This window comes from Pseudophryne corroboree, chromosome 1, assembly GCF_028390025.1.
Source record: "Pseudophryne corroboree isolate aPseCor3 chromosome 1, aPseCor3.hap2, whole genome shotgun sequence".
Taxonomy (NCBI): domain Eukaryota; kingdom Metazoa; phylum Chordata; class Amphibia; order Anura; family Myobatrachidae; genus Pseudophryne; species Pseudophryne corroboree.
Genome location: NC_086444.1, coordinates 253154972 through 253166573, shown reverse-complemented (window position 1 = coordinate 253166573; position 11602 = coordinate 253154972). Strand labels below are relative to the sequence as shown.

General features: G+C 41.3%; 1 protein-coding gene across 2 annotated transcripts in view; it reads left to right on the top strand.

Moving 5' to 3' along the window:
- The first annotated feature begins 3666 nt into the window (after positions 1-3666).
- The window catches only part of LOX (lysyl oxidase), a 93894-nt gene continuing 85958 nt past the window's right edge, over positions 3667-11602 (top strand). For both annotated transcript variants that reach the window (XM_063964206.1, XM_063964207.1), the window contains exon 1: positions 3667-4508. In XM_063964206.1, coding sequence (XP_063820276.1) covers positions 3836-4508 — 673 coding nt within the window. In that variant the 5' untranslated portion in view covers positions 3667-3835. The remainder of the gene's footprint in view (positions 4509-11602) is intronic.

The following is an 11602-nucleotide window of genomic DNA, read 5'->3' as shown; positions in this document are numbered from 1 at the left end:
TGATAAATTATAGATATATATCTGCGCTAGCAAACTTATTAGACAATATCACCGAAATGTATGACGACACGTTCAGGTATACTGGGAGAGAGTTACAAGCCTACAAAACAGAGCTGGTTCAGCATAGGATGATTCTCAATTATCTCACAGCAGTGACAGGCGGGTATTGTGTTACCCTAGCAACTCAGTATGGAGTAAAGTGCTGCACGTATATTACAAACAGCACTGAGGACCCGGCCGAGGTCATAGACCAAAAGATGGATGACATTTTACAATTAAAGTGGGAGTTCCGAAGGAGACACAATCTCACTCTCGCTGCTGTGAGTAATGAGCTGACCAGTTGGGTGTCATGGTTGAACCCACGAAATTGGTTCTCTGGTCTAGGAGGATGGGCCCAAGGTATTATCATGGATGTAGGGAAATTTCTCTTGTGTATTCTGGGAGTCGTCATATTGGTTGGTCTGATATTTAGATGCGTTCGGACTTTAATGAAGTGTAAACGTAGTACCAGAGTGATGAGTCTGAGGAGCGAGGACACTGTAATAACAACAACTAATTTGATTTATGACCCAACTATAGAGACAATGTTGTGATGAAAATGTGATTCCACGGTCCGTTTCTTTCACCCGTTTCTCCTTTGTTTTCCTCCAAGGTACAAAGACATCCGCTTGGAAGAAGAATTTGACAACCTCTTTTATACAGACCATTGATGAACTATGTCACAGAGCCCCAATATCCCTAGTGACTTTAACTTTTTACGAAAGCCCAATACTTTAGAGACTGTAATTTTATGGACACTGGAACAGCTTTTGCTTCCCCACTTACAGCAAAGGCACCGAGAGACAACAGACAACATGTACATCAAGACAAGACATCAGACAAGACCTCAATCGGCGACTGTCTATTAAAACTCACATAGTTTTACGACTGCATTCATAACAATTGTTTCTTATCTTCACCACTACAATCTTCAGGTAAGGACACACATAGTCGACAGGGAATATAGATACACATATCAGCATTCACATGTTCCCCCCATTCATGTATCATCAACTAAATGTGCTCCCCCATTTGTTGCAACCAAAAGCCGAAAAGAGCTCGGTAGAGTTTGACAGCCCATCAACAGACCCTTAATACGGGATAAGAAGGATTCAAATGTATACTTCGCAATACCTCGAAGCTTGATTTAGAACACGTACGGCACGATGATACATGACCCCTCAGACATGGATTCATACACACATGCTTCTACTATCTCACTAGGTCATATCTTTCTCACCTTCTCCTCTCCTCCCTTACCCAATCATAAAAAGGTATTTACATGATGACATATATTTTTCTGTTTTGTTTAGGAAGTGGCAGTTATTGATGACTGCCAAAGGCTGGACTGTCAGAGTCGAAAAATATCATGATTTATATGCCTTGTATTAACCCCTAATGTGTGCGCATGCTGCTCGTCGCCTGGTCCCCCGTGCGTACACATCCCCGCAGATTTTGTAAGGGACGCTCCAGCGTCTCGTGCGCATGGGATGTGTAAATACGGCGGAGTTTGTGAGCTTGTAGCGTGCGACTCGATCGCGACATATTTAACCCAAATAGCGTAATAATATATTATAGTTAATATTCCCCCTTAACAATGTCAGCAAGTATGGTAAGTTTAAAACCTCTTAGACAGAGAGATTCCTCTTTGCATGCTGGGAGGGCTCAGACAAAGGTTGGAGGGTAGTGGTTGGTGTCCAGCTGTGGGGTATTGAAGGGGTGTTGTGCCTATGATAATTGGGAGGGATTCGCATAGTTCCTGTTCATGGTTATGCACAGAAGTAGAAAATAAGATTAATTGCATTCCGAATAAATTACACAAGTGCAGGGTAGGTGAATAGAATTCAGTCATTTATTTCCCACAGACTGAATACAATAGCCTTAGTTACACTAAGCTTTGAGATTCTATGAAGAGGGCTTACACCTTTGTTTATGAATAGAACCAGGTTTCTCTCCAGAATAATGAGTGCTGAGTTGTCAATTGTCTCAACTGAAGGTGGGGTAAACAAAGCCCAGAGACAGAGTTTGTTTGGAAGATCCAACACAAATAGCTTTCCACAATACAACCAGAGAGGAATTTAGAATACTAACAAGTCCTAGCCATCGTCCACTTCTTGAACTAACCAATGATCCCAGGTGCAGTACATGTCCCATCCCCTAACCAATGGAAAGAGAGCCCACAGTATCTATTGTAGTATGTCTTGAGTTAGTAAATAAATATAGCTTGCAATAGGCTTGGTGACACAAGACTCTCTCTCATCAACAATTATCAGTCGGATAATTGGAGGACTGGATCCGGTCGCGCTTGCGAGTGTTTCCCCGTATGGTATGTTTCTCTGTGGCCACTTTGTTACCCGGTTAATGTATGCCAGTCATTCTCATTCTATGTATCTGTATTTTCAATCATTTGTTAATGTTTGTATTTATGTCTAGATATTCTGTTTAGGTATTAATGTTAGATCTTTAGTGTATCAGATGTATTGTTTTCCCCTTTTTATACTAAAAGAATCATCCACCTGGTGTTAGAGCCAGAGTGGTTTTTAAATCTACATCAGGACTTGTGTATTTCATCATTTATTACTAAGGGTTATAGAGCGTCTCAGTCGCTCAAACAGCTTTCATATCATAAAGGTTAATCAGCGTTACATTGTGGTAGTATTACAGTAATAAGGTTTACAGCGTAAGCATACCCTTACAGTGTATTGTTACGTTGTGTGTGTGTAGATTAGTGAGCGTCAGCGCCGCTCGCATCCCGCTCTCGCGGTACAGCGTCTGTTACGTTAAGTGCGTACCATTACGGCACCTCATGCGCCTATTGCGTATGTTGTCTTTAATAAGTATATAGCTTAAGTTCAAGATAAATAATCAGCTTTATCAGAGGGATCCAATTGGATCCCTCCCAGTGTCCCATTTGGCACCTGTGCAGAAGGACTCTTATTGGGAGAGCTGTCCTTTGCTTAAATCTTCATACAGACAGCATTAATAAACACTGCTATGTATGCAATCAGTGGCAGGATGCATTGCACTCAAAATGCAATGCTTCATACATTCCACTCCTTGTCAGTTGTATCCCCACTGTTTGGCACTACGGAACACTTGTGGCACCTTACGGCATATATAAACAATAGTAAAATAGATGGTCGTGCCTTCATATAATATATCAGCAAAAAGAGATGTGGACTGTAGCTGACTGCTAACATGGGACTGACTAATCCGAAACATCCTAAATGCTATTTGCATAGTATCCAGACTACATTAATCCCTGAGTATGCGGACTTGGAGACTTTCCACCCTCAACCATCATCACAATAACCTAACACACTACAATATCTACAGAAAAAAATAGTTTTCTGGTGTAATTTAACTCTGATAACGTGCAGTACAGTTATGAAAGCTCTTTACATTTACTATAGCTGTCTGTGATACAGTAGATTTCCTTTTCTCTGTTTATGTTTCTGCATGGCCTCAATAGTCATGGTTTGGAAGATATGTTAAGCAGCATGTTCTCAATCGAATTATGGGAACAAATAACAAGGTGGCAGCAATCCAGTATAACTTTTATAAAATGTGCCAGAAACTTTAAAAACTCCCATCACTCCTCCCCTCTATTCACAACTACTAGCACCAACAAAGCCACAGAAAGATGAGAAGTGCCTTGCTCGTCCTTCTTTCCTGAAAGACGTGCTGCTACCCTTTAATTTACAAGATCAGCTCCTTTTCTTACATCTTATACGCTTTCAAGATTTATGTTTAACTTTTAATTGAAACCTAGATACTTCACATTACAAGTGAAAGAATGGGCTGTATAAAGGGTAGTTTACTTTTGCTGCAGCTTGCTGTGTTCTTATTGCATTGCATTTTACAAAGCACCTGCCAGGACCAGAGGATAGCCAGTGGCCCAAATGCTTTATGGAGGCAGAGAGTGCAGTGGCAGAACAATGGGAGAGTGTACAGCCTGCTGAGCCAGGGCTCTGAGTACCAGCCTTCCAGGAGGAGAGCTCCTGCATCCAATGCATCTCAGAGCCGTTTGCTGCTTCTAAGCAGCAGGAATAGCACATCACCAGGAGACTCAGGGACACCACAAGTTTCCAGACCCGAACAACCCCAGACTGAAGTCCAACAAAGCACAAGCACACATCAGGCTAGAGGATCTGCTGGTCGACTCTGGTTCCAGGCTGGCAGATCAAGAAGCCAAGGGGAGGATGCTCCTGAAAGACAGAGAAACAGACAAGAAAGTGCTACAGATGGGAGACAGGACTCAGCACAGCCATCAAGTGCACAACAATCCCAGAGAGTAAATGCAACTGCAGGCAACAGAGCCAGGCTGGATATGATGCAAGGAGATGATCCATATAACCCTTACAAATACAGCGATGACAATCCCTATTACAACTACTATGACACCTATGATAGGCCAAGGCAATCTGACAGACAGAGACCTGGCTATGGTACCCGGTATCATCAGTATGGTAAGGAACAGGAATGCATGGATAAGTGTCTCACAATAATATGTGTATGTACAGAAATATATATATATATATATATATATATATATTAAGCATGGTTGATATATTGTATATACTAATATTCACATCTATTTTACTGAATAAAAATGGGATTGCTTTTAGAAATAAACAGAGCCTCAAGGGGGCTCCAGTATATTAGTTTGGCCATCTATGTACAGGTGATATAAAGTTTTACATGTGTTACTAATGTTCCCTTGACATGTACAGCATGTGCGATTATATGCTATATGTAAAAAAAAAACATGCAGAAACAGAGCAATATGTAACATATATTTATGTCAGTTACTTAAATGAATACGTGCATAGAATTCCAGATTTCAACATCTGTTTCACTGGTTATTCCTGACCTCATTGTAACATGATCTGTAGAAAGGGTGCGCTGAGGATACAGCATCCAACCAATTTGTGCAGATTATATTTAGAAACACAAAAAAAAACGGCAAGTAATCATTTTTATGTAAGTAAACTGAATGGAAGTTTTACAAATGAACAGCTAACAAATCCATTATATTGCTTATATTCAGAAAATAATATGGTGGTATTGGAGAATGTTAAAATGGATTATAGTTTTCCGATGGCCGACTAGGTAAAGAGAGACAAATATTGTCAGGAAAAAGTTATAATGTACTTCAGAAGTCCAGGATGTAAAGAGTAAAAGTTTTGTCATTTTTAAATATGAGAGGAAAGTAGGACATTTTGCAAATATTGTATTTAGAAAGGAGTCTGCCAATTATAATCAGAAATATATGGTTCTAGAAACTGACATTTTTAGAATCTGTAAAAAAACAATATGTATTCTATCTGTACCCCCCTTTAGTGTACTTCTGCCTGATTAGCTGATATAGGGACAGTTATAATCCATGGTCAATGGTAAAATCTTTGATGAAGCATGGAAATATACAGCAGACCATTAATGTTGATACAGGGATTTGGAAGAATATTATTGGAGTAATGTGATTTTACACTCTGACACTTTTCTCAACCTATGGATTGGATAACCTATGCACTGTAGACTGTGACACAAGAGCAACTTCATGCATACAAATAAATTCATGTCTCTCTACTGCCTAATTGAAGCCCTATGGCCCACCCGCTCAATAGAGTGGTTGGACCACCCTCTAAAAAGCTAAAAAAAATATATAGTCAGGACTAGGAAAGATTATAAAGTCACATGATCGCACCACATCCAATCACATGGCATCACTTTAGGCATCTGTGACAGATTGTATGTAGTCTTTCCAAGCCAGTCATGTTAATAATCATGGGATAACATTTCTCAGTCTGGAGGTGGCCCAACCTCTTTATCGTAGGTTGTTTGAATTCATATGATTATTAAACATCTGAGATTATATGCGACAGAGCAGTTGTGCCTCATAAATGTTTCCTGTTTACAAATTATTATGTTTTACAATAAAAAGTCAATTCTGTTAACTATTACAGAAAGCAAAGCAAGTTTTGGTCACCATTACACATTTACCTCATCTCTTGGTAAACTAATCAGCTCTTTTGGTTTTCAGTATCATCTGTACGCAGATGATACTCAAATCTACCTATCCTCCCCTGACTTGTCCCTATCTGTACTGGACCGTGTCACTGAATGCCTTTCTGCCATCTCATCCTGGATGACATCTCGCCACCTCAAACTTAATATTTCAAAGACAGAGTTAATTATATTTCCACCGGCCAATAGTAGGTACCAACCTGATATCTCTATCACTGTTGAAAACTCGACTATCTACCCTACCCCACAAGCTCGCTGCCTAGGTGTCATCCTTGACTCTGATCTGTCCTTTGTTCCCCACATTCAATCTGTCTCAAGATCATGTTACATGCATCTAAAAAACATATCCAAAATACGACCATACCTTACACAAGACACTGCTAAAACTCTAATCCACGCTCTCATTATCTCCCGCATTGATTATTGCAATAGTCCCCTAACTGGTCTTCCCAAAACAAGACTCTCACCACTACAATCCATTCTGAATGCAGCGGCGAGGCTTATCTTCCTCGCTAGACGTTCATCGTCTGCAGATCCACTCTGTCAGTCCCTCCATTGGTTACCTGTACTCTACCGCATTCAATATAAAATACTTTTACTCACACACAAGGCCATTAACCAAACTACACCAACGTACATCACTTCGCTTATCACAAAATATCTCCCAACCCGACCTCTTCGCTCTTCACAAGATCTGCGTCTCTCATCCACACTCATTACTCGCTCCCACTCACGACTGCAGGACTTTCATCGGGCTGCACCCACCCTGTGGAATGCCCTACCACGCACAATAAGACTCTCCTCTAGTCTCCAAACCTTCAAGCGTTCCCTCAAAACTCACCTCTTTAGGCAAGCGTATCAAATTCCTGAACCGCCCACATAACTTTCATAAACCTTCCTATCAAATTACATCCACTCTTTACAGTCCACACATATCCTCACATGTCTTCTCATTCTATGCAATAGATAGCACCTTTCCTTGTGTACATATGCCTATTTCCCTATAGATTGTAAGCTTACGAGCAGGGCCTTCCTACCTCTATGACTGTTATCACCCAGTTTGTTATTGTTATTTCAAATTGTAAAGCGCAACGGAATTTGCTGCGCTATATAAGAAACTGTTAATAAATAAATAATAAATAAATAAAGCATATGTCCTTTCCAGCGACTGCTATACAATCTATTAGGAAGATTGATCAACGCTTGGATAGAGATTGAGTGGTGACAGATAAAGTTCTAACCAATCAGCTCCTAACTGCCATGTTACAGGTTTGAAATTACATTTCGGAGCTGACTGATTAGTACTTTATCTCTCTCCAAGATTTGATAAATCTCCCCTTATGGCTTAGTAGAGCTTAGATAACACTATAAAGCTCTTTAGGGTCTCCTTCATTTCTCTGCTGTCCAGTCTAAAATAACCATATCTTGCTGTGGCATTGCCGCCTCGTTGCCAGGCAATGAGTCTTTACTGAAGCATTATAGTGAGGACTGGCTGGCACATTGAAGAGCACTACCTGTTTAATTTGTGATCATGAACACTTGCCAAGCCTTAACTACTGCATGCCCTGCAATGGGATGCAGTCAATATACCGGCTGTAAGGACCCAAGCATTCAGGAGACGCCGGAATCCTGACACACGTTCTGTATTCCCACTAGGTTGGTGGGTACACACCACCAACTGAGTGGGAATAGAACCTGTGGTGAGCCCAATGGGCCCGCGAGGGGACTTGCTGCTGAAATTCCAGTAAACGGGATGCTGCTGTCGGTATAGTGACAGCCGGCATCCCATCTGCCGGGATATAATATGTATCCCCCTGCAATATTGGGAGAACAAAGAACACTTGTCTTACGGCTGGTAGGATGCTACACAGCCCATGACATATAAAGTAGGATTTAGGGGGACATTTACTAAGCAGTGATAAGAGTGGAGAAGTGAGCCAGTGGAGAAGTTGCCCCATCAACCAATCAGCAGCTCTGTATCATTTTTCTAGTATGCAAATTATAGATGTTACTTCAGTGCTGATTGGTTGCCATGGGCAACTTCTCCACTGGCTCACTCCTCCGCTCTTATCACTGCTTAGTAAATGTCCCCCTTAGCCTCATGTGGCCAGTATACGGTGCAGGATCCCATCTACAGTAACTATCATTATGTAATGCAGATTCCCATCAATTACCCATCTAGTGACATGCTTACCTAGCAGAAGCCACTATTATCCTCTATTTATAGAGTGCTTACATATTACTGTATTTAATTGTGACACAATATAACATAAACAAATTACATTCACTGACATGAAACTTTACATAAAGAACTGCCCAAATGAGTTTAGAATCTAAAACATGTGGGGAATACATGATATATGAGGTAACAGAATAACAATATAGTAGACACTGGACAGATCATCTGGCTGTTTTCAGTCAGAAATAATGTGACAACTATTAAATCAACTTTTGGTGACTAACATTACTTTGCAGCTACCGATAGTGCTGTACGGAGAGAGACTTTGGCATGTACAAACTTGAAATTTGAAAAAAAAATTGTTATGGAGACTACTCAGTCTCCTGGGTTATAAGGTGGTACCTGGTGATGCTCACACAATTATCCCCTGCCCAGCAGTCTTTTAGCCTTGTGAGATGCTAGGCTTCACCAATAGCAGTTACCTTTTCAGGGTTAATCACGTCCACCTCATACTCAGATGACCAGAGGTCTTATGTAAGGACAAAGCAACCATTGGAGGCTGGGCAGGAGTAAATACAGTTCAGTGAGACGTCACATAACACAACCCTAAATAACCCTGCCTAATACTCAGACAGAGATTATAAACAAATTGTACGCAGGTGCAACAGTGCACAGGGTGATATAATAATAAACACTGAATGTGTATGAAATGCAACAATGCACAGGGTGGTATAATAATCAAACACATGGTATGTAAATGCAACAATGCACAGGATGATATCAATAATCAAATACAAGAGGTAACTCAAACTCTGAAAAAAACCAATGCAAATCCCAGGACTTAGCTTAAACTGTCTGATGGAGATTCTGAAGAAGCTCGGAATTTGGAACTGGAACAGAGCTTCGGGAAGGGAAGCAGAGATCCAGAGACACTGAGACTGAGACCGGCTTCAGAGCAGGATTACACTGTGTGCAGTGATAGCAGGCATGGCAACTGAAACAGACAGCACTAACTGCAGAAATTCTAGATTCCACCAAGGTCAGGGACCGGACACAGGTACAAACAAGAAACAGGAAGCTATAACTGGCCTCAGGTGAAGGGCAGGCTGGGTAAAAAGTTAAGCAAGCCCCAATCAGGATGGCTGGAAAACCAGACACAAGATAATGGCTAATTATCTGACAGGTGAGACTGCACAGGCCACACATACAGGAGACAGGCTGCAGTTACACAGTACTCACCAAAGGTGGCCCACAACAGTACCCCAAACAAGTACATAAAAAAACCTGGAGTGCTAACAAAAATACAACAGACTCACAACATAAAAACATAAACAGAATGCAAGCTACATTCGCAGCTTGTAACAGTCTTAAATTTGTGAGAAGATAATTTGGGGGTAGAATGCAGAGCTGTCTGCATGGCACTAAGAACCCCATCTGTGAATTCTCACATGTAACATAACACCAACAAGTGGCCTTGTCATAATGAGCCAATCAGAACAGATGTGCTCTAGCAAGGGACAAAAATGTCTGCTCTGGTTACAACCTGTGATATACACCATATTCCAAACCCTATGATATGATATGATATCCATTTTCTTTTTAAATCTTCCTGGGTATATTTTATAAAAGAGACTGGGCCCTGGGCACTTAAGACAGGGGTCTGAGGGGAAGGGGGAGGGGTGTATATTAGATTGTGAATACCTCCCAACATGACACATTCCAGGAGGGACAATATATTATCTACCTGGACTTCCCTCTTAATATATGATTGGCATCACCTGTGTTGAACTTATTGATAGATGATTGCAATCATAAATTAAGAGGAAAGTCCAACCTGCCACCACCTGTGTCCTTTGCCCTAGCTGCCACCCCTTGATATTAGCCCTAGCCACCACCTCCTGTGTCCTTAGCCCTAGTCACCTCCCCAGGTGAGTTAGGGTTAGGGTAGGGGGCAGAGGAGGAATAAATTAATTACCCCATCCCCTGTTGCCTTTCTAAAGGCCAGGATTCTGCAATCGGTCATGTGACTGCTGGCATCCAGTAACCAGTATCACACCCAGAGGCGTCCCCCTTGATATGCCAGCACACCGGAGACGCGCTCATGGCAAAAAATGGGGCATGGGCGCAAATAAAGGGGGCATAGCCTCGGGGGATTGTCACTCCAGGGGCGTGCCCAGCATCTCCGGAGATGCTGGGCTGTACTGGGCTGCCCCCAGAGACTGCCTGCAGCGCTGTCGGCTCCTCTTCTATGACTGGAGCCGGGTGCTGTAGCAGACTTTCACACTGCAGCACCTGGCTCCTGTCACTGCGGAGGAGCCCACAGATTGGTGTCACCCCTTCCAGGCATCACACCTGGGTGAGGGTCGCACCCCCTGCACCCGCCTTGTGACGCCGCTGATTACACCCCCAGTTAAAGGCAGTAGTAGAGGGTGGATTGGAATTTGGTGGATGGTTCTCAGTCAGTACTGTGTTCCCCTAGATATTAGGTTAAACCAAGTTCCTGCCCATGTTAACCAGAAACTTGATATGTTATATAATCTGATTTACTTAAAAAAACAAACCTTGAACTACTTTATTTTATTTGTTACTTATGGGCAGAATTCCAACAGGACTTGCTATATTGTTATTGTTAGTATTATTATTATTATTATTATTATTATTATTATTTTCAAATAGAGGTTCATTGGTGTATAAAATGTACAGTATAATAAACAGTTTATATTATACTATATCCTTGCTATTATCATTTACATTGTGGCCTTCCTTTTTTAGTAATATTTAATTCTAAAGAAATATATGACACTTTCTATTGGTTGATATGAGCATATACGAATACATTATTCAAAATATGCTGAATGGCTGTAATTGTATAATGTCCATCACACATTGCCACAATGCTAGAAGAACAAAGCAACTGCCAGTCATGTCAGAATTTACATACATTTCATAAGTATGTTTAGGGAGAACTGCAGAGATTTGGGAGGTCTGAAAACGGAGCAGAAAAACAGCTGCTAGAGTAAGAAATGTAAGTAATGGCTCCTGGGAGGGACAGGTGATGTGGAAGAAAGGAAATGGTAATCCATTATGGAATGGGATCTGTGGCAACTGCCTGACAAGATGACATTAGGTTCTCTTGACATCTTACGTCTTCTTTTTCTCAGCAACCACTTTGACAGTTACTGTTGGTGATAGCCTCAGTGTTATTAGTGGCATATGTCTCACTACAGCAGAAGCAAGTCCTACCTTATCAGTGTCCTGTTTTCCAGGCACCTGCATTGTCACCTTACTAAGCAATATCCTTCTACAAGAGTTCTAAAGAATATTTTGCAATAGACATATCACTCACCCTTTCCCATA